The following is a 24,507-nucleotide window of genomic DNA, read 5'->3' as shown; positions in this document are numbered from 1 at the left end:
AATTCAATATTGTCAGAAGATGTTCATGTCCTATACAAGTTACATATCCTCACGCTACAGGTTTGTCTAACTAATTTTTAGTTAGAATTGGAACAATCTCATGCGGTTATTTATCCTGTTTATTTCAGGTTTCGTGATCGGAGGTTAGACTCAATTTTGATTTGTTGATGTCAACTCCTATAGTCTTTTACACACAGTAAAATAATGCCTAATAAACCACGAAGTGTTAGTTATGTTTCATTCCTAATCTCACTTTTCAAATTCAACAAAAATTGTGAATTTTTTCATTGAGAATGAAAAGTAACTAAAGGCAAATGAGTTTCTTTTATTCCTTACCCTCCGAATAGAAGTTCGAATATCTTCTTCGTCTTCAGGTAATACTACATCACCTTGTGGTCCTGACACTGGATGAACACGGCCACGAATTTTTCTGTGTCGGTCTCGTTTTTGCTAATTTTTCAAAAATATGTATATCATTTTATTTATACAAAGTGTAGCATACTTTATGATAAAATGATTTTGAATATGTAAATCAAATCAAGTGACACTTATAGCTTGTATAAAGATGCGGTTGAACGGTATCTTTTAGAACCACTTTATGACGTTATTTGACGTTTAGTAAATAGAGTGACGCCAAAGAAAGCTGAAGAGTTGGCGGTGGGTGATGATGGCTAGCTGCCTTTTTTATAGTCATTCACTGCTAAATTCAAACCAAACCAATTTCTTCAAGACCATATTCATACAACTAGGAAATTACACATTCGGTGTAGAATATAACAATATCCAAGAAAACACACGAGCAGGAAACGAAGAAGAAATAGATTATAAAAGAAAACTAATAAAGAAAACTGTTCAATCGACAGAAAAATAGTAAATTTAAAATAATAAAAATGTGTAGATATTCAAATATCATAATTCACAGAGATGTAGAAGCCACATGTTGCATCGCCAAGGTTTTGGGGCCTGTTGATTTATCAGAAAATACATCATTAATTAGGCAAGTAGAATTTAGACATAGTTTATTCTCAGCGCAAAGCTACATAATGCTAGATACGCTTTTTCCACAAGGGGAATCGAACATCGAATTTTTTGCGCCACGCAATGCTAAATACGCGCTATCCACCGGCAGATCGAACCCCGAATTACAACCCTGTAAATTCATAAATCTTTCGCTGACGCAGTGGGATTATATAACTTAATGATTGACAAATGTGCCTCCAGGTGATTCATCTTTGTAATTTACCATGTTGGAACACACTTACACCAATGTTAAACATTATTTATGTTGAGAAAAAAAGTAACATTTCTTTCACAGAAAATGTGTTAATATAGGTTTTATCTCCTGGTTTTACACAGTTGTATTTTCTTCCAGAGTCCTTTTAAGAAGGATATTCTAGAAGTCAAGTGAGGGAAGCAACTACACATCGTCCTTTGTTAGTGGCAAATTGCCCTCGCTTTCGTGATGAGCAGGAAATGACGTACATGTTGGAAAGGCTAAAATGTTACTACGAATAAGTTAAACAGTTATCATGATCGCTATGATTAGGTAGTAACCTAATACGTTCGGTATATTTTGAAAATATATGCTGCAAAAGTAACCTTTAACTAGGAAACGTCGTACTGATGGATAAGTAATTTTTATGCGCGTTTAAGAAAAACGTTTCATTTATAGAATTTATTAATAAAAGATAAAAGACACCCAATAAAGTTACAAACAAAAAAGTATCATTAAAGTAATAACAGTATCAAAACCTAAACATACAGCTAGCGCAGAAAGCCCTTGTCTAGCTTTGACCGAAATTCAAATCAAACAAACCTTCCACCTTCAGTGGTTATTCTCACAGTCTTTGTCCACTTTTAAACACTGTTATCCTACCTCCAAATAATCAATCTGTCTTTAATGTCTTTACTTTGGGTTATATATCGACTTTCATATGTCATCAACCCTTTCATGTGTTATTTCATAGTCTCTGACATCTATAAATGCACTTGTCACAGCAATACTTGTCAAAAGCTGTAGTCACAATTTCAGATCACCTCAACTCACTTATCACAAAAGTTATAAATACCTTAGAACATTATTATCATAGTTCCAGCATCTCAACGATATAGACTGTACACATTTGAAGTGCAAGCTGCTTATCTCCATTTGTCATATATATACATATACATGCTGGTATGTCCTTCAACAAATTCTCGCCAGGAAATACGATAAATATAAATTATAACTAAGGACACTGCTTATTTTTTAATATATTTGTAATGATAAGTTATTTTTTTAACCTTGGATTTCCTACGCTGATTCCTAGTCTATCTACATTAATAAACCCTAATCCCATCTGTTCGTCAGTGTACAGGTACCGTGTGGGATGAATGTAAACTGAGAACGTAGCGAGATACTTTAACAACCTAAACATTTCTGCTCGTGACTTTAATCGCCAGATGTATCCGACCTTTTCTCGAGAGTGAACACAAAATGTCGCCCATGAAAGAATTAACCATGATTTTAGGCAGCGTTCCTAGATACTTGAATGACTGGTACGTCACCATATTTTTACTTTGTCTATCTTTTGTTCTTACGTTCATACCATCTTGGATAAGATGGTATAAGGTGAGAAACACAATCAATAAACTCCCAGGAATTGACTTCCGAAACCCATTCATTGGTAACGCGTCATTGGTCATGCGACATAAGGATGCCAGAACGATAGATAACATCAACTTGAGTAAGTAGACTTAGAGCTCTAAGGCATTTATAACGTATTATTTTAGTGTGTTTTCTGTTTAGAACATTAACTAAGTAATCCTTAAGAGACTTATTAGTGTAATTGAATTGACGTTCCCCTCATGTTGCGAACATGCGCCACGACGCACTAGTCTGGCACATATTGCGTATCGAAAATACAGGCGGTTCATAACCCAGTTCGTTGGGAATTTTTGTTTTAATCATTTTTAAAGTTTTTAGTGCTGACTGAAGTGTGGAAACCATTTTTCATGACGAATATAAACTACTTGAGATATGACATTTGTTTTTTTATTTATTCTATCCGATACGTTCGTTATGGACTTTTAATGAACATTATGAGTTTTTTTCTGTTCGTAAATAAATACTAGTTTTTTATGGGTTATTACTAATATAAGTTGTTAAACGTAAGTGGATACAAGTGTGACATGAAACAACAATTGCTATTATATTTATAAAGCTTATACAGTTGTGCTTTCTGCATTTTGATTAAAAAAACAATTCGAACTAGCCTTTGATAAGGAAAGTGTTTAACATCTACAACTAAAGAGAATATTTTAATATACAAATATCACACGTGCATGTTGAAAACAAAATTGATTTACTGTTTATGAATTTGACTCATGATGTCACGTTGCAATAAATAAAGTTTGAAACAGCTGGATATAAGGTGGTATATTTATTTATCTGCAGTGTTCGTCTGTGACAGTGAGACATGATCACGTACCACATTTATTCATAAATACTGCTCTTTAATTACGTGGGAACGTCTTTAAAAGGAACCACGTTGAAATGTGTTACATGTTTTTAATCCTGTTATATTCGAAATTAAAATATTTTTATTTTACCGTCCATATTTTTGTTTTAAAAGAAGTTAGATGTTGTTTGAACCTTACCCCGCATGTCCTTAAGACTTAAAATCTCAGAAGGAAAGTGTGATCGAGCTTTCCAACCGAGTTCGTATTGAAATGTAATGCATGTCTTGCTGTCTAAGTACCTTTATAAATAAGGTCGTATATCTACTATAATATCCGTGAATAAAGGTGATCACACTGTTAAGTTAAGAACGGCTAGCGCAGATAATCCTCGTGTGACTTTGAGCGAAATTCAAAAATAAAAAAAACAAATAAACAATCATTGTAAATTAATGTGCCGCCGGTTTTTAGTAAAATATTGCAAAGCTAATAACAACAAATAAATTGTTACGTCACACACCTGAAAGGTTTCTGTATTACTAAAAGAAATATGAAGGTTTCCAAATTTCATTTCATACGGAACCAATTTTGGAGAAAGTTTTTATATTAAATAAGGGTGCATGAAAAACGTTGATAAACAATTCCTAAACATCCCGTACTGACGATTCATATTTACTTTATTTAGTATTGTTCCAAGTCACTTGTGGGTTCGATTGTTTCACAAGGAAAGGATATATCGATTCTGGAATAAGATTCGACCTTCTGTAGCGTTTTTTAAACCCAAAACTATAAAGGTAAGTAACCAAACATCGCATTCATTCCAACATTACCTCACACATATAAGGTATAAGCAAAATATTAATATTAAGAAACTAAAAACTGTTGTTACAAAATAAGACATTATAATCAGTGGGTGGAACTGATGTAATATACGATGGATTTTTTTATTTAAGGTGATTTTCAGAAGTTCCACAATATTAGAAAAATCAACTGAATATTCTTTTTTGCATCCATGGCTGGGATCAGGATTGTTGACAAGGTAATTAATAAAATCACGGCCTTAAAACTACTATTTCTACGGGGACACCAAACATTCCCAGCTCATAACATTTTTCAGTTTTATTGTGAATGCATTTACCCCAGATTTATATAGACCCAAGAAGATAATACATACACGAGTTATACTTTAAAGACTGACAGAAACAGTACATGTAAGCGATTATAAATAAGTTTGATTGTTTAGAATAAATATACGCACACATATAGAAATATGTAATTATTTTAAAATGATACCATTGTGTAAATATGGTAAAAAATAACTTTATAATACATTTCGCAGATAACCACTGAATAGTTTTTTAGTGTTTTTTTCTGACATTCAAAAGACATTTCTTGCAAAAATACATTAATTATGACAAATAACAAAGACAACAATAGCTAGGTTTTTATAAATTAACATACATTATTAATATTTTATTTTAGTAGAATGGGATTCAATGCCTATTATTATTTGTGTTTAGACCAGCCAAATACAATGCTACCATCCATAATATTTCTTTGGTTTTAAAATACGAACACAGGAATAACAAATGTTTAATTATGTGTTTTATACAGCGTGTTATTCAGCTAACTCATAGTTTCTACGTCTGTGGACGTTCTATGTTTTGTTTTATAGGAGGATTTCAACACATTTTGGGGAATTTAAAGATGATTTTAAAAATTAGGGATAATTAAACCTACATGATAAATTTCAAATAAAAAATACTTACTATGAAAACTAATTTGGATAAATACTTTGATGTCAAATACAAAAAAGGGTTAATTTCTAATACGTAAATTGTACTTTTGATTTTTTACTGTATACACGACTTGTATTGTTGACTGAAAACTTCTTTCGTGAAGAAACACTGATCGTATTGGACGTTGAATCGATATTGTCGTATCACGTCTTCACGATGGAATAGTCGTATCATATCGACATACTTTTAATATATATATATATATATATATTAAAATGTTTATCGTATTTGTTACATAGTTTCGGGAGTAAATGGAGAAGAAGACGAAAGTTGGTAACTCCTGCATTTCACTTCCGAATTCTTGAAGACTTCATTCCAATGTTCAACGAACAGAGCCAAATCTTAGTGGAAAAGTTGAGACAAGCGCAGAGCGAGAAATGGGTGGACATAGCTAAATATGTTACTCTTTGTACGTTGGACATAATTTGCGGTGAGCTTTCATTTTCCCACTTCGGATTTGGTTTATTTTTAATTTCGCGCCAAGTTACACGAGTACTTTTCGCGAAAGTAAGAAAAAACCAAACCACTTATATCTGAAAAACCTGTTACGTATTTTAGAAGAGAATAAACCTATAAACTGATTTTAACTGTGACATTCTTGTAAATTTGAAAGTCTTTTCTACCGGTAAAGTCAATGTTAACAAAAAATAAAAATTTCGTCACAAATGTTTTTTGAAAAAAAAAGAAAGTCGTCGGACAGTCTTTGATACAAATTACTCTAGACATTATAAAACAATTGATGATAATTATTCGTCTATAAAAAATTCAACTATATTTCAGAAAGTGCAATGGGGATAAAGATTTGTACCCAAGAAAATACAGACTCGTCCTATTTGAAATCTTTGTACGAGTAAGCATATATTTCATTTTTCTATAGTTTTGTTGGATTCAAAGGAAATGGTACAATAAAAGTAAACTGTCAAGTGAAAATGAAGTAAACTTTAGTAAATATAAGTAAAACGTAATAATACAAAACAGAAATTTACTAGAGATCGAAAAGTAAGTCACTTTTTGGGATATATCACACTCCCAACTATTGTAATGTAGGAACAATAAAAACAATTTAAGTGTAAAAAAAATACATGTTGATTTTGTATGTAGATTTTTAAAATATTATCACATCCAACCCTGCCCCCCGCTAATACAGCGGTAAGTCTACTAATTTACACTGACAAAATCAGGGGTTCGATTCCTCTCGGTGGGCTCAGGAGATAGTTCGATGTGACTTTGCTGTAAGAAAAACACACCCATCCAATATATTGTCCTTTACTCGTTTGTTTAATGTACGTGTTGATATTACTAAAAATACCAAAGAACTGTGGAAAAATACAGCATTACTAAAATAATTTTTATCGTGTTTTCCTTACGTTTCTGTTCCTTACTTGGACTATTCAGAAACGGACTAGTAGTTGGACGCAGGGTCAGGAGTCCCCAGTTTCTGATACAGAAGTAAAACAAAAATGGAAAAGAAGAGATACAAGTAGTGGAAACATTGTTTATTAGTTTTGTGGGATATTTCATGCTCATATTTCTCCGTGTAAGAGGTTTTTGTGCAGTTTGCAATATGCAAGATGTTTAAAGATACCGTAAACAAACTTTTTTTCCAAATTATTATGATCAAGTTAAAGTTATCAAAAACCTTTGGTGGAATCTCTTCATCGGTATCGACGGTGTGATAACTAAACTTCCCAGCCCTCTTTCTATCCCATCAGTGGGCATCGCTTGACATACTTGAAGGAAAGAAATATAATGAATTCCCGGTTATTGGCAATGGCCCTAACCTTTATTTTTACAACGCCAGAGTTTTAACATGACAGGATTTATTGACGAGAAAAATAAGACGAATTACGAAACTGCTGAGGTTTATATATACGTTTGACGAATATTAGTTTAAGCAGATGTTGTAGAGATATTGCTATATTTATGTTATAGAAAAATAAACAAGTTAAACTTAAGTAGGTACAGTATTTGTTTTATTTTTTACGAGAACAACGAACGATTTATGCTTAATTCGTCGCAATTTCTTTAAGGTTTTAGGCTTAGCCTAGTAACTTCAATAATAGAACAACGAACAAACTGAATCTTAAGCCACACTCGCAGTGAAGCTAAAAGAACACGCTGTAAAATTAATGTATAAATGACAACTTAGTTGTGAAACCCCGTGATAATGTTTTCTATTCAGTAAATATTGCATAGTATGATAATAATTTCGTTTTTCTTTACAAAGGGTTGGTGAAACATTCGTGTGTCGTATGATACGACCGTGGCTTTGGCCTGTGGTATTATTTTCACTATCTTCTTATGGGCGTCGTTTCAAAAAAGGTTTAACAGAACTACACAACTTTACCAGAACGGTAGGTAATTAGGTAAAGTTACACAAATAGCCCAATAGACTTAATGGTACAAATAATAAATGATAAGTAAGTACTCAAGCCTTCATATTAATTTCTTTCTTCATTAACTATGAGTTTGAGTTTTGTTAAGATTGTGGAAGAACAACAGATTACTGAAAAAAACGTGAAAAAAAGAAAGTGAAATGGAAATGTTATGTTTCACAACTCAGACTTTACCTTTATGTCCATATATTATTCATTATGATAAACGATTGACAACGTTTTCTATAGTTTCAGGCTTTTATTCAGAATAGTTGTGAAAAACAACAACACGATATCTAATTCCGTTAGTTTAAACTTTAAAACAAATTAAACATACGATCCTGACTTTTAAACATAGTTATTTAACATACTTATGTGAGTATATTGCAGATTTGAAGCAGCGTCTATAGAATAAAGATATTATGGTTAATAGGAGATTTCTGGTCTAATGTTTTAATTAATAAATTTGATGACACTTTTTTCTAGGTCATTCATAATCGTAAAGCCCAGACACTGGTGATACGAGCTTCTGGTAATGAACAGGATGATAGTAACGATAATAAATTGAAGACGAGGCAACCTTTGCTAGACCTGATGATTAACCATCATTTGAATGATCTCAGCTTAACCCTGGAAGACATTCGTGAAGAAGTGGACACGTTCATGTTTGAGGTAAAAACGTTGTAATTTATATTCACTTTGTCCATTCCAACCTTGATCCTTTCTCTATTCATCCACCCACTACTGCCGACTTACATTTTTAATTACTCTCCAGATTTACTTTCAGTCGTCCTACCTTTCTGTTGGAAAGTGTTATTTTATTCGATAACACATTTATCCACGTTTTTATTCAATGATGCAAACTTATCCACGTGCGTGTTCAGTAACGTAAACTTATCCACGCGTTTATTCAATAACACAGGTCTATCCACGTGTTTATTCAGTAGCATGTATGTATTTACATGTATATTCAAAACTGTTCACTTAGCCGTTTTGTTTCTGTAACCTACTTTCCCATGTTTATACCTAATTCACAATATTACCAGCCTGACTTACCATTCATATAAAACCGCATGAGAATATAGTCCAGAAATCTACTATTCATCTACTAATAAGTTATCACGGTTACATTCATGTTCAAGTTCTCTTTAATTTAACGAAAAGCTAACAGTGGTTTTGGATTAATTGTTACATACTGCAAGGTTAACAACAATGAAATGCTGTTTGACCAATCATAATGAGATTTTACCTGCTGTACAGTAACTGGATATTGGCCAATCGTAGTGAGGTTTCTACTTGGTTTATAGTAATGAGGTGTTGGTTAATTAACAACAATTAAGAGTCTATTTTTTAACAATAATGAAACGTGAGCTAAATGTTGCTTAATTATGAACAGATGATAAAGATTTCTTTTCATTGACGAGAAAACCCTCTTGTAGAGAAAAATATGTATAGAAATGGCTGGTTTGGATTGAGAAAATTTTTATGTAGAGGAGCGAACAACGTTTCGACCTTTTTCGGTCATCGTTATGTTCACAAAGAAAGAAAGAGGTAACTGACCGATTTCTGACCACATGTTTGAAAGGGGTTGTGTTACTGAGTGTAGGAATGTAGAGGGCGTGCTTGTATGTTTGATTATATTTATTAATATTGGTATAATGGTGTTCCTTTGTATTGGGCTTGAGTTGTTGTATAAGTAAGGCTTCTTTAATTTTGCGTTTGTTTATGTTTGTTTCTTTATTTAGTATTTGGGTGTTTTCTACGATTATGTCGTGTTCATTTGATTTGAAGTGTTGAAAACGTGTGAAGGTGACTTTTTGTGTTCTTTGAATCTGGTTTCCATTTTTCTACTTGTTTCTCCAATATAGAAGTCGTGTTAGTTATCACGTTGTATTTTATAAATAATGTTGGTGTGGTGTTTGTCAGTGTAGTTTTTATACAGTATAGACCTTAGTTTTGTGCCTGGTTTTTGAATAACTTTGGTATTAACCGGAAAGTCATATTTTGTTATTAGTTTTTGACAAATATTGGTTATTTTTCTGCTGATGTCGGGAATATATGGTATGCAGCAGTATATGGTTTCATGATTTTTTAATTCGTGGGATATATTTACTTTTTTGGTTGATTTTTCTTTATGTCTAGGTGTGTGCGTATAATGTTTACTACGGTTTGTGGAGGAAACTTATTGATGTTGATGAAGTATTGTTTTATTTTGTGTAATTCGTCGTTAATTTTATCCGGCGAGCATAGTTTTATGGCTGTGTTTATTTGGTTTATTGGTATGTTGAGTTTTGTTTCATGTCCCTAGGAATATATAGGGTGATTTTTCGGTGGATTTCTGTTTTAAATTGTGTATCGGTTCTTGTAATTTTTAGGTTAAAATATGATATTTGATTGCTTTCTTCCTGTTTACATGTGAAGTTACTATTGGAATGTATAGAGTTAATGTGAATGAAAAAATTAAGTGTGAGTTCTGTAGATGTGATTCTCGCAATCATGTCGTTAGCATATTTGTACCAGTATAGTGATGGATGTAATGCTGTGTTAATTGCTTGTGTTGTTTGCATCTTAGTTTTTCTAGTTTTTTATTGTGGCAGACCTTTTTCTCCCTGACACTCCTAGTGTTAATTTGGTTTATGTTTCGTTGTTTAAGTTCGTAAATCTCTGGTTTAATGCAGCATGACAGTTGATGGTCTAGATTCATTTTTTGTTTTTGTAAGTCATGCAGTTCTTTGTATTTCGTGTTCAACATGGCTTTAAGTAGTTTTTCTGTAAATTTTGGATAATGTTTGTGCATTGATTAAAATTTTTTGATAGTTTTATTTTTACAAAGTTAGGGATTAGTTGTTTCTTTCTTTCTTAAACAATTTTATTCAAAGAATTTTCTTATAAAACCGTCAACATAATTTCGCAAAACAGAAAGCTAAAAACAATCTTACAAGATGAGACATTAATTCCATTAAAAAGCTAAAACAAGACAAAAATATAAGAATTCTAAAAGCAGATAATGGAAACGCTATAGTCGTAATGAACACGTATGAATACATCCAAAAAAATGAAGAACATTCTAAACAAAATACCACTAAAAATGAAAAAAAACAACACAATTTCAAAAACACTTTATTCCTACCTACGCAAGACCAACTCACGCACACCACAAATATATTGTACGGCATCCCCAAACCTCATAAACCAGATTGTCCATTACGACCAATAATGTCCACATATGAATCGTTTAATTACAATCTTGGTAAATACATAACATGGGCATTCTCCAAATATGTAACATTAACCAGCTCATTCATCAAAGACTTTTTCAATTTCAAGTCTAATCTGAAGCCTGCAAGATAGCCTTGGAACTCTATATCCGAGATCCTAACCCATCAATAGACATTACCAGCAACCAATTAGCAACCCTCATAGATCAAGACAAACTTCATGTTCAACAACCAGAACTATATACAAACAAATGAACTAAGGATGGGTAACCCAGTATCACCAGTTCTAGCCAATATTTTTATGTTCGCTCCTCTACATAAAAAAATTTCTCAACCCAAATCAGCCGTTTTTACATATATGAAGATTTCTTTTCCTTTTCACCAGAGGGGAATTTGAAAAGGTAACTTATTGAATTCTATGGAATTCCAGAACATTATTCACATACCTAAATTAATTTAGATTACTGTGTGGTGAAGTGAAACGGACTCTAAACCTCATACATAACTGATGTATGGTTGGTGAACAATCATACGATGTGTTGTTTCAACGTTAATAAGAAAGGTGTTGGCTGTTAAACAACGGTCACTTAATGATTGGTCAGCAGAAGTGGTTACAATATTTTGTCTTATAAAGAATGCTAAACAAAAGTCAGTTATTTGGAGTCAAGCACAATAACAAGTTTTTACTGGTTTTTTTCTTGGCTAAAAGTAATTAAATATTGGCTAAATAAGAATGTAGGTAAATTTATTTCAATTTTTTTTATCTAAAATGTTTAGGTTTATATCATCACGTCAAAAGTTTTTGCTTTGTTAAATTTTTAAACTTTATCACTATTTTCCCGATATATGGTCGAAGGCCACTTAGACATCACATAAGGAACGCTTAACGTTGTAGTTTGTACTGTTGTTTCTTTAGTAAAACGTACGAATGACGTGAATCACGAGGAGAATTATGCATCTACAATATAGCGAGATATATGAATTCAAAAGCAATAAATAAAATATTCGTTACTTTTAATTTTGGTTTTATTTATTCTTGATACAAAACACATTTGGGGACTCTGTGGAAGTAGAGCTATTTTTGTTTTTGTTATTTTTAATAGACGGCTATCATATACCTCAAGGCAGTACTTGTTTTTTGAATATTTATATGCTGCACCGAAACCCAGACGTATTTCCAAACCCGGAAACATACGATCCGGATCGTTTTCTACCTCAGCATATAACAGGGCGTCACCCATACGCTTATCTTCCTTTCTCTGCTGGCCCTAGAAACTGTATTGGTAAGTATAGATTGCAGCTATCAATATATGGTAAATAGGACTAACAACTGATTACCTCCAGTCCGTACGAGCTGTGTTGGTAGCTTCGTAACATTTATTCATAAAAGTTGTGTTGCTAATGGTTCTCGCTTTTGGATATACATGAAATAATTTGAGTCGTCATTTACGTGAGGAAATCGGTTTTAGTTGTCAATAATCTGTTTAGAATTTTGCTCGTAGCTACACAATGGCTATCTGTACTAGCCGTTCCTAATTTAGCAGTGTGAGAGTAAAGGGAAATTAGCTAGTTATTACCACCCACCAACAACTCTTGAACTACTCTTTCACCAACGAATAGTGGGATTGACCGAAACATTATAACGCCTTCCAAGCTTAAAGGGCGAACATATTTGGTGTGACGGGGATTCGAACTCGCGACCCTCGGATTACGAGTGCCTTAACCACCTGAGTCATGGATTTGGATTCCTGTCACATCAAACATGCTCTCCCTTTCAGTCGTGGGGGCATTATAATGTGACGTTCAATCCCACTATTCGTTGGTAAAAGAATAGCCCAAGAGTTGGCGGTGGGTTGTCATGACTAGCTGTTTTCACTCTTGTCTTACACTACTAAATTAGGGACAAATAGCGCAGTCAGCTTTCGTCTAGCTTTGCACGAAATCCAAATCAAATCAAATATATTTTATTTCATGGGAAGATTTTTCAATACAAGAGAAACATGGTCAGTATACTGCGTTTAATTAACAGCAGATGTTCATATGTATAAAACGAGTAATACAATATCTTGTGAGATAGCAAATTCTAATTTTTTTGTGATTATGGTTGTGTTAATTGCTCAGTTATTGTTTCCTTCTATCGTTTAATTTGTCTGTGAATTTTAAGTTGCATTAAAACGTTAACTCACTTTCTACATAATTATCTGTATTTTGTGTAAATATATATATTTGTGTATGATGAAACTGACATCAGATTCTGTAGCAATGACGTACAGTAGAATATGTAAATTTATGATCACATGAGGATGTACTCTCGTGATCTACTCTGTGAATATACACCCTGCCAGAAGCTTCATCGAGAGAGTGTCACAAGATAGTTATTATGAGATGTAACTTTGCTGTTTGTCACTCGACGTCACTGTAATATTGAATTTCCGCATTTTTTGTGGGGGGATTAGTTGTTGTTTTTTCTACTTATTTTTCCCGATTCCATTATTATTGCTCCCCAGTGGCATGTCTGCGGACGCACACCGCTAGAAACAGGGTTTCGATACTTGTGGTGGGCAGAGCACAGACAGCCCGCTGTGTAACGTTGTGCTTAATTCCAAACAAACAAATGTAAACGAGTATAATTGCCCCCAAGTGGCACAGTCGAATGTCTATGGACTTACACACTAAAAACAGGGTTTCGATACCCCTAGCGGGCAGAGCACAGATAGCCCATTGTGTAGCTTTGTGCTTAATTCTAAACAAACAAACAAAACCATTATTATTGATTTATTTATGGTAATTGTTCATGTAGGTATGAAAAGTCCTGGTTTGGCATTTGTTTATTGACATTGTTCTGGTAAGTATTGGATATATTTTTAAATGTTATAGTGAACACATTTGTTTTGTTGTTGAAGCTTGACTGTAGCGGCGTGTTCATTTTAGACCATAACAACTTCCAAATTTAAGAATCAATAATATAGGTAGGTTTAATTATCATATTGAATCATGTAGACAGGTAAGTGTAGGTTTTCACTACTTCATAGGGTCTGGCATATCCTTGTAGTTAGAAGCGGTAAACTCGTAACATGAAAGTTCCAAATTCGAATCTCCGTCGCCGAACATGTTTGTTCCATGTGGTTGAAAATTGGGCTAACCACACATGTGTGAAACTTTTTGACTTATAAAACATCGGCCGCCACTAAAGTCGTTTAGATTAATGTTATAATGAGTAAATATATCATAATTGAAAGTGGAATGGCAATTAATGAAATTAAAACCTATTTGTTTATATTATGCACTTCTAGCAGAGAGCCGCAAAAATGCTTACGATAAAAGTAGTATCTTATTACAATAATATTACTTTAAATACAAAATTCCTAAAATAATGCAAAATAATTTTGATCGCAAACACTAAAATATGCGAATCCACTCGTTCTTGTTGAGGGTACGACCCCTGTTTGATAAACAGATATTTGTTTGTTTGTTTGTTTGTTTTGGAATTTCGCACAAAGCTACTCGAGGGCTATCTGTCCTAGCCGTCCCTAATTTAGCAGTGTAAGACTAGAGGGAAGGCAGCTAGTCATCACCACCCACCGCCAACTCTTGGGCTACTCTTTTACCAACGAATAGTGGGATTGACCGTCACATTATACACCCCCACGGCTGGGAGGGCGAGCATGTTTAGCGCGACGCGGGCGCGAACTCGCAACCCTCGGATTACGAGTCGCACGCCTTACGCGCTTGGCCATGCCAGGCCAATAAACAGATAAACTCCGACTATAATTTGTGTCTATGTTTTGCTTTACTTGAGACTAAACTTTACCGAACGTAAGTACTATCAGTAAATAAATGTATAATGTACAATCTGACGTTAGATTGTACATGTTATTGTACAAAATGTATACTGAATAATGTTTACATTTATCCGTAATTTATATCCGTTCAAAATCAAGTGCGCACGCATACGTGTCTCTCTTAGATAGCAAATTACGAGCGCATTCTATTATTATTGTAGATTAGTGAGGAAAACTCTGAACATGAATGAGGATATGACCCTATTTATTTATTCGGCTACATTTACTAGAGTAATTTATTACCCTACGACTACGCCAGCCCTTTAGGGTTTATATACTGATATAAAATATTTTAGGCACAAATATTTGAAATATTTTTTATTAATTATGGATTTTAAATATTTACAGGACAAAAGTTTGCAATGATGGAAGAGAAAGTTGTAATAGCAAATATTCTTCGCAACTTCAACGTGACTTCCTTGGACCCAAGAGACAAGATAAAAATCGACGCAGAATTAGTGCTTCGGCCTAAACAAGGATTACGGATGAGAATAGAACCTCGGGTACGAGAGTAAACCAAAAAGGAATTAAACAAAGAAATCGGTATCACTACTCTCTGTATAAGAAGAAATTTTACTAAGTTCATTCTGAACTTTGTGTGTGTGATGGGTTGTTTGCCTTTTTTCTTTTGTTGTTTCAGATTGTTTACGGTTAAAACAATGTCTATTTACCAAAAGTAGGGTTAGCTTACCTTCTACAAGTAAACGGAACTTAGATATTGTGTTGAATTTCTTGTATAAACTCTATATAATGAGATATTCTAGTTAGTGCTAAAAATTCAAAATATAATATAATATGGATTTATTAACTTTTCGTATTTGTGGTTTTAAAATTACTTAAGGTGCGGAACTTATTGTAATATTTACGAAATAAAGTGTAATAACTAGAATAGTAATGTAGTCTTCTTATCTTATATAAATTACTTATTACGGGTGTAAATATTACTGCGCTAGAGAATTCTGTGTTTGTCATCATCATCGTGAGAATTAAGTTTGTTTTAAATTTCTGGCAGGGCTATCTGTGCTGGGCCCTGGCATGGCCAGGTGGTAAAGGCACTCGACTCACGATCCGAGGGTCGTAGGTTCGAATCATCGTCGCACCGAACATGCTCGCTTTTTCAGCTGTGGGAGCATTATAATGTGATGGTCAATCTCACTATTCGTTGGTAAAAGAGTAGACCAAGAGATGGCAGAAGACTAGATGTCTTCCCTCTGGTCTTACACAGCTATGGCAGACAGCCCTCGAGCAGCATTGAGCGAAATCCAAAACAAACAGACAAAACTTCACTGTGATAGGCACTAATAAGTTATCATTGCGTTTCAGTCAAGGAATGTATGTTCTGTCAAACCTTATGTACGACCCCATTACTTCGTTTGTTAATTTATATAACTGAATACCCATGAAAGATGTTGGATGTTGTGTTGGGAAAGTAATGAGAAAGTAATGATTGTTTTTCTGAAAACAATCACTAGAAACAAAAGAGAACAAGAACCATTGCTGTCCTCTAGTTGTAAGGACTGCTATTACATAGCAAAAAAGTCGCATCATTTATGTATAGGAATGAACAATAGTTCAAAACATTTCTTTGAGGAAAACCACAGCTATTCGTTGATTATGATTCAAATGAAAACTAGTTTTCCATAATCATGGAGATTGTTTCACCTCAATCGATATCACCACTATGGTTCTCATCTCTACAGGAAATCAAACTCCAGATTGTTCGCTCTCGTGCAACTTCATAAACTTACTGCTGATCCATTTTGAAAAGGTCCACGACATATCGAGATTTTGTTGGACGCTCTGGTAAATGCACCTTAAAAAACAACAACACACATAACTCACATTAATACAAATATTAACACAACGGGTCAGATTTATATCTGGAATTTTTAAAGACGTGGAATATCCTGTTGATATTCATTGTTTTAAAGTAACAAAATAAAAAGTATATTTTCTAAAAGTTAAAATTGAAAGTTTATTTTCTGAAAGAGAAAATTGAAACTTTATTTTCTGAAAATTAAAATTAAGACTTCACCTTATGAAAGATAAATTAAAAATAAAAATTATTGTCTGAAAGTAAACAGATGGTTTTATCACAGCCACTCATGGTCACACTCAGCTGAGCAAGTTTTCTCTCATAGTCAACATACACTATCCGTATCGGGGTGCATTCATTCTATTGGTTAACAAGAGGGAATCGTTAATAGTCGCGGCACTTGATAGTCAATATTACAATAAATTAATCTATGAGAGTTTGGGCAATATAGAGGGTTTGATCTTTTGAGCCCAAAACTGTAATTAGATCTCAAATTGGTTAAAGATGACAGAGCTATGAGCTAAATGTTGTGTCTGAAGTGACATACACATCACAATGAAATTTGCTTCAGTGATTTTATTAAGATCAAAACAGACTACGTATAAGATACCACGACTGATATAAAAGAAATACATATTGTGCAATTTCGAGAGCTTAGGGTAATAAACAAAAGAAAAATAGTATAATATTTGAAATGAATTTAGGATTCTTGCCTATTACAACTATTTTATATTCGTTGGTAAAAGAGTATCCCAAGAATTGGCAGTGGGTAGTGATGACTAGCTGCCTTCCCTCTAATCTTACTATACTAAATTAGGCATGGTTAGCGAAGACAGCCCTCCTGTAGCTTCATGTGAAATTCAAGACAAAAAACTGACGGTTTTAAGTATAGTCTTCAATTACGGTTTGAAAAGCGTTATGGTCTTCCTATTTAGTTTAGAGATTATTTTTATAGAGAATTATTTTCATTTTGATAATTTCATTTATTGTTTGTTTGTTTTTGAATTTCTCGCATACTTGTGCGATATTGGCTTCAAAATAATACTCTTCCAGGTTTTCTGTTGCTATCGTTCAAATCAATAATACTTTTATACAATTGGTTCCAATCTTTATAAGTTTATTATTATTCCATTAGTTTTCTTCACTATTCCAATTCTACGTTTCACTATTCGATAATATTATTTTCGTTCTCCGCTGGTACATCAATAAGCCTACAGATTTAAACGCTAAAATTAGGAGTTCGATTCCCTTCGGTGGACTCAGAAGATGGACCGATGCGACTTTGCTGTAAGAAAAGACACACGCAGTATTATTCTCGATATAATTCTTTATCGATTTTTTGCAGTCATTGTTCTTCCACATTAGTGCTAACAAATTCTGGTGTTTTTCTCTTGGAAAATAATTCAACACTTCGTTTTCGCGTTATCTCATTCAGTGTCTTTACGTTTGTCTCTGGAAATACTCCAGTCTATCCAAATCCGTCTGCCCTCTTCCCTTCGAAATCTTTTTTTTCTGACCAGACTCACTACAGTGTAAAACAAATTGATGGTTAACTCAGTTTATTTTCTTATGAATAATTTTCGTTAAAAATAACTATCTAAGTCAAGTCTTCGTATATGAACAGTACTAACTGAACTGCTATATAAATCCATTTCTTGTTTATTTTTGTCGATGACAACATTACGGAAATGGCAAATTTTCTGTTTCTCTTTTTTTCATTCCTGGCCTGGAGGTAAAGGCGTTCGACTCCTAACCTGATCACGGGTTTGAATATTCATCACCGAATATCCTCGCTTTTTTTCATCTGAAGGACGTGCTCGTGATTTTCTAATGATAATCCTGAGTTGAAATAATGAATTGGTAAGATGTGGTTTATACTGTAACTGGTAGAATTTATATCGATTCTCTGATGCAAATCGCGTGAATCAAAAGCTGTTGGTTATAAAGTAGCTTGCAATAAAAATTGTCTCACGAGCGAGATAAGGAAAATGAAATTTAATCCTTAGAACACGTGCAAAATATTTACTTCATTACTACACTGAAAGTATGGATTAATGTGGCGCCATCTTTTGTAGGAGGCTGTATACGATATGAGATCAAAGAATTTACTGACAGAAGTCCTCCGATTGGCAGGCCTGAAGCTTAAAATGCTGAAATTCGTAGTTCGGTTCTCGTAGTGAAAACAAAAGCTAGCTCAATGTGGCTTCGCTCTAAAAACTATCAAGTAACCGCTTACAGAAAGTGTGTATAGAATAACTTAAGATATACACGTACAGTTAATATCTTAGCATGCAATTAAACAGTAGTTGAACTATCAGGTTTACCCTTTTCTATTTATGTGTTTAAATTTCTTCATCATACCTAGAAAAATAAGAAAAGTAATATGTCGAAGTTTGGTACATCAAAATTTATTTCAACGAACTCAAGACCCATTGTTTGTACAACAATAAACTTTGAAATTTCATCAACACGTAACGCACGAGAATACATTCAGTTGAATATAATATTGTAATCTGTCAAACGTATGTGGCATTATGATAATATCGAAAATAAATACTTGTATGTTTTTATACTTTCAGAAAGCAAACACCATTACAACTAGCACATGAAAAAAAAAGTCTGTGTAGGTAGGCCTAACCTGATATTTTTGAAGTAATTGTAGTTATATTTCGATACATTTACATTTTGTTAACTAGTTTATGATTATTTAAGAACCATAACGAAAATATAAACTACAAAGAAAATCACGACAGTTTACGATTTCGTCACATTTTGCAACGGAAATAAAAAAAAATCCGTTCTCCATGAAAATAATTATCTTGTTGCGATAGCTATATCAGATACTAATCCAGTTCTTTATTTACATGTAGTTTAGGATACAACGACTGTGTGAAAACGACAGTCTATGATAACAACAGAGTTTCCCTATACAAAGGAAACAACTAAATAATAATTCATTACATAAATTTTGTCATTCGTTGCATCTTCAGGGGAGGTCGACGATCTCTCGGACGTGAAGATGACTGTAACAGTTTCATACCTGAGGCTTAGGACTGAATATATGTTTTTTTGATTGATGGCGTTTTGCTGATGGTCATGATATATTCATTATTTTAAGCTGTAGGTGAGGCAGTTTATTGAAAAACATTTCATAAAAACGCTGAAACTGGGACTTCATGTTGCATGTGTCACCTTCATCATGGTTCACGTCACTGAAAGAGATAATAAAATCGTATATTTTAGGCTCTGCAGTCTGATACTGTACACGTTACAATTTTATTATTTTAATTGAATATTGTCAGAAGATGTTCATGTCCTATGCAAGTTACATATCCTCACGCTACAGGTTTGTCTAACTAATTTTTAGTTACAATTGGAACAATCTCATGCGGTTATTTATCCTGTTTATTTCAGGTTTCGTGATCGGAGGTTAGACTCAATTTTGATTTGTTGTGTTAACTCCTATAGTCTTTTACACACAGTAAAATAATGCCTAATAAACCACGAAGTGTTAGTTATGTTTCATTCCTAATCTCACTTTTCAAATTCATCAAAATTGTGAATTTTTCATTGAGAATGAAAAGTAACTAAAGGCAAATGAGTTTCTTTTATTCCTTACCCTCCGAATAGAAGTTCGAATATCTTCTTCGTCTTCAGGTAATACTACATCACCTTGTGGTCCTAACACTGGATGAACACGGCCACGAATTTTTCTGTGTCGGTCTCGTTTTTGCTAATTTTTCAAAAATATGTATATCATTTTATTTATACAAAGTGTAGCATACTTTATGATAAAATGATTTTGAATATGTAAATCAAGTCAAATGACACTTAGAGCTTGTATAAAGTCGCGGTTGAACGGCATCTTTTAGAACCACTTTATGACGTTATTTGACGTTTAGTAAATAGAGTGACGCCAAAGAAAGTTCAAGAGTTGGCGGTGGGTGATGATGGCTAGCTGCCTTTTCTATAGTCATTCACTGCTAAATTCAAACCAAACCAATTTCTTCAAGACCATATTCATACAACTAGGAAATTACACATTCGGTGTAGAATATAACAATATCCAAGAAAGCACACGAGCAGGAAACTAAGAAGAAATAGATTATAAAAGAAAACTAATAAAGAAAACTGTTCAATCGACAGAAAAATGATAAATTTAAAATAATAAAAATGTGTAGATATTCAAATATCATAATTCACAGAGATGTAGAAGCCACATGTTGCATCGCCAAGGTTTTGGGGCCTGTTGATTTATCAGAAAATACATTATTAATTAGGCAAGTAGAATTTAGACATAGTTTATTCTCAGCGCAAAGCTACATAATGCTAGATACGCTTTCTCCACAAGGGGAATCGAACATCGAATTTTTTGCCCCACGCAATGCTAAATACGCGCTATCCACCGGCAGATCGAACCCCGAATTACAACCCTGTAAATTCATAAATCTTTCGCTGACGCAGTGGGATTATATAACTTAATGATTGACAAATGTGCCTCTTGGTGATTCATCTTTGTACTTTACCATGTTGGAACACACTTACACCAATGTTGAACATTATTTATGTTAAGAAAAAAAGTAACATTTCTTTCACAGAAAATGTGTTAATATAGGTTTTATCTCCTGGTTTTACACAGTTGTGTTTTCTTCCAGAGTCCTTTTAAGAAGGATATTCTAGAAGTCAAGTGAGGGAAGCAACAACACTTCCTCCTTTGTCAGTGACAAATAGCCCTCGCTTTCGTGCTGAGCAGGAAATGACGTACATGTTGGAAAGGCTTATTTGCAGCTACGAATAAACTAAAGAGTTATCACTATTTTGATGATCGGGTAGTAACGTAATACGTTCGGTAGATTTTGAAAAATATATGCTGCAAAAGTATATATGTGCTTTCTCATAGCAAAGCCACATCGGATAATCTGCTGAGCCCCCCGAGAGGAATCGAACCCCTGATTTTAGCGTTGTAAATACGGAGACTTATCGCTGTACTAGCGGAGTGCGCTGCAAAAGTAACCTTTAACTAGAAAACGTCGTACTGATGGATAAGTAATTTTTTTGTGCGTTTAAGAAAAACGTTTCAATTATAGAATTTATTAATAAAAAGATACAAGACACCCAATAAAGTTACAAACAAAAAAGTACCATAAAAGTAATAACAGTATCAAAACGTAAATATACGGCTAGCGAAGATAGCCCTAGTGTAGCTTTCACCGAAATTCAAATCAAACAAACCTTCAACCTCCAGTGGTTATTCTTACAGTTTTTGTCCACTTTTGAACACTTTTATCCTACCTCCAAATAATCAATCTGTCTTTAATGTCTTTACTTTAGGTTATGTATCGACTTTCATATGTCATCAACCCTTTCATGTGTTATTTCATAGTCTCTGACATCTATAAATGCACTTGTCACAGCAATACTTGTCAAAAGCCGTAGTCACAATTTCAGATTACCTCAACTCACTTATCACAGAAATTATAAATACCTTAGAACATTATTATCATAGTTCCAGCATCTCAACGATATAGACTGTACACATTTGAAGTGCAAGCTGCTTATCTCCATTTTGTCATATATATACATATACATGCTGGTATGTCCTTCAACAAATTCTCGCCAGGAAATACGATAAATATAAATCATAACTAAGGACACTGCTTATTTTCTAATATATTTGTAATGATAAGTTATTTTTTAACCTTGGATTTCCTACGCTGATTCCTAATCTATCTACATTAATAAACCCTAATCCCATCTGTTCGTCAGTGTACAGGTACCGTGTGGGATGAATGTAAACTGAGAACGTAGCGAGATACTTTAACAACCTAAACATTTCTGCTCGTGACTTTAATCGTCAGATGTATCCGACCTTTTCTCGAGAGTGAACACTAAATGTCGCCCATGAAAGAATTAACCATGATTTTAGGCAGCGTTCCTAGATACTTCAATGACTGGTACGTCACCATATTTTTACTTTGTCTATCTTTTGTTCTTACGTTCATACCATCTTGGATAAGATGGTATAAGGTGAGAAACATAATCAATAATCTCCCAGGAATTGACTTCCGAAACCCATTCATTGGTAACGCGTCATTGATCATGCGACATAAGGATGCCAGAACGATAGATAACATTAACTTGTGCAAATAGACTTAGAGCTCTAAGGCATTTATAACATGTTATTTTTGTGTGTTTTTCTGTTTAGAACATTAACTAAGTAATCCTTAAGAGACTTATTAGTGTAATTAACTTGCCGTTCCTTTCATGTGGCGCACATGCGCCACGACGCACTAGTCTGGCAGATATTGCGTGTCGAAAACACAGGAGGTTCATAACCCAGCTCGTTGGGAATTTTTGTTTTAATCATTTTTAAAGTTTTTAGTGCTGACTGAAGTGTGAAAACCATTTTTCATGACGAATATAAACTACTTGAGATATGACATTTGTTTTTTTATTTATTCTATCCGATAAGTTCGTTATGGACTTTTAATGAACATTATGAGTTTTTTTCTGTTCGTAAATAAATACTAGTTTTTTATGGGTTATTACTAATATAAGTTGTTAAACTTAAGTTGATGACATGAAACAACAATTGCTATTATATTTATAAAGCTTATACAGTTGTGCTTTCTGCACTTAATTAAAAAAACACTTCGAACTAGCCTAAGATAAGGAAAGTGTTCAAAATTTATACCCAAAGAGAAGAGTTTAATATACAAATATCACACGTGCATGTTGAAAACAAAATTGATTTACTGTTTATGAATTTGTCTCATGATGTCACGTTGCAGTAAATAAAGTTTGAAACAGCTGGATATAAGGTGGTATATTTATTTATCTGCAGTGTTCGTCTGTGACAGTGAGACATGATCACGTACCACATTTATTCATAAATACTGTTCTTTAATTACGTGGGAACGTCTTTAAAAGGAACCATGTTGAAATGTGTTACATGCTTTTAATCCTGTTATATTCGAAATTAAAATATTTTTATTTTACCGTCCATATTTTTGTTTTAGAAGAAGTTAGATGTCGTTTGAACCTGACCCCCCGCATGTCCTTAAGACTTAAAATCTCAGAAGGAAAGTGTGATCGAGCTTTCCAACCGAGTTCGTATTGAAATGTAATGCATGTCTTGCTGTCTAAGTACCTTTATAAATAAGGTCTTATATCTACTATAATATCCGTGAATAAAGGTGATCACCTTGTGACAATGTTTTAAAAGTGGATTAGTTTTTTATAATGTTCAATAAAATTTCAATCTTATGTATAAAGATGTACAGAGAAATGTTGTAGTTATTTAAACTAATGTTCGTTGCTCCATCAGCAAAATTATTTTACTTTGCGTTTATTTCTATGAGAAAACTGATGTTACCATTGTAAATTAGCCAAGCATGGCCAGGTGGTTAAGGCGCTCGACTCGTAATTGGAGGTTCGCGGGTTGGAATTCCCGTCGCATCATACGTGCTAGTCCTTTCATCCGTGGGGGCATTATAAAGTAACGGTCAATCCCACTATTCGTTGGTAAAAAAGTAGCCCAAGATTTAGCTATGGGTGGTAATGACTAGCTGCCTTCCCTCTAATCTCACACTGTTAAGTTAAGAACGGCTAGCGCAGATAATCCTCGTGTGACTTTGAGCGAAATTCAAAAATAAAAACGTGGGAACGTCTTTAAAAGGAACCATGTTGAAATGTGTTACATGTTTTTAATCCTGTTATATTCGAAATTAAAATATTTTCTTTACCGTCCATATTTTTCTTTTAGAAGAAGTTAGATGTCGTTTGAACCTGACCCGCATATCTTTAAGACTTAAAATCTCAGAAGGTAAATGTAATCGAGCTTTCCAACTGAGTTCGTATTGAGATATAATGCATGTCTTGCTGTCTAAGTACCTTTATAAATAAGGTCAATCCCACTATTTGTTGGTAAAAGAGAAGCCCAAGAGTTAGTGATGGGTGATAATGACTAGCTGACTTCCCACTTGTCTCACACTGTTAAGTGAAGGACGGCTAGCTTGT

At 33.6% G+C, this 24,507-nt stretch overlaps 1 protein-coding gene, 1 long non-coding RNA gene and 1 pseudogene across 3 annotated transcripts in view; all 3 read left to right on the top strand.

Annotated features, from left to right (window-relative positions):
* Nucleotides 1-15,563, top strand: part of LOC143234409 (cytochrome P450 4c3-like) — an 85,359-nt pseudogene extending 69,796 nt beyond the window's left edge. The window contains exons 10-11 of the transcript XR_013018643.1: nt 11,934-12,113; nt 15,021-15,563. The product of XR_013018643.1 is annotated as a cytochrome P450 4c3-like (transcript). The remainder of the gene's footprint in view (nt 1-11,933; nt 12,114-15,020) is intronic.
* Nucleotides 2,457-4,408, top strand: LOC143234414 (uncharacterized). The gene is made up of 3 exons (XR_013018645.1): nt 2,457-2,726; nt 4,124-4,232; nt 4,392-4,408. It is a non-coding gene; the product is annotated as an uncharacterized LOC143234414 (long non-coding RNA).
* Nucleotides 15,564-22,331: 6,768 nt separating the features above from the next.
* LOC143235735 (cytochrome P450 4C1-like) overlaps nt 22,332-24,507 on the top strand; it is a 32,330-nt gene continuing 30,154 nt past the window's right edge. Inside the window, exon 1 of the mRNA XM_076473942.1 lies at nt 22,332-22,442. Within this exon, the coding sequence (XP_076330057.1) occupies nt 22,381-22,442 (62 nt within the window). The 5' untranslated portion in view covers nt 22,332-22,380. The remainder of the gene's footprint in view (nt 22,443-24,507) is intronic.

Source organism: Tachypleus tridentatus, chromosome 12 (assembly GCF_004210375.1).
Source record: "Tachypleus tridentatus isolate NWPU-2018 chromosome 12, ASM421037v1, whole genome shotgun sequence".
Lineage (NCBI taxonomy): Eukaryota > Metazoa > Arthropoda > Merostomata > Xiphosura > Limulidae > Tachypleus > Tachypleus tridentatus.
The sequence above is the reverse complement of the archived record's forward strand: the minus strand, read 5'-3'. Positions and strand labels throughout refer to the sequence as shown.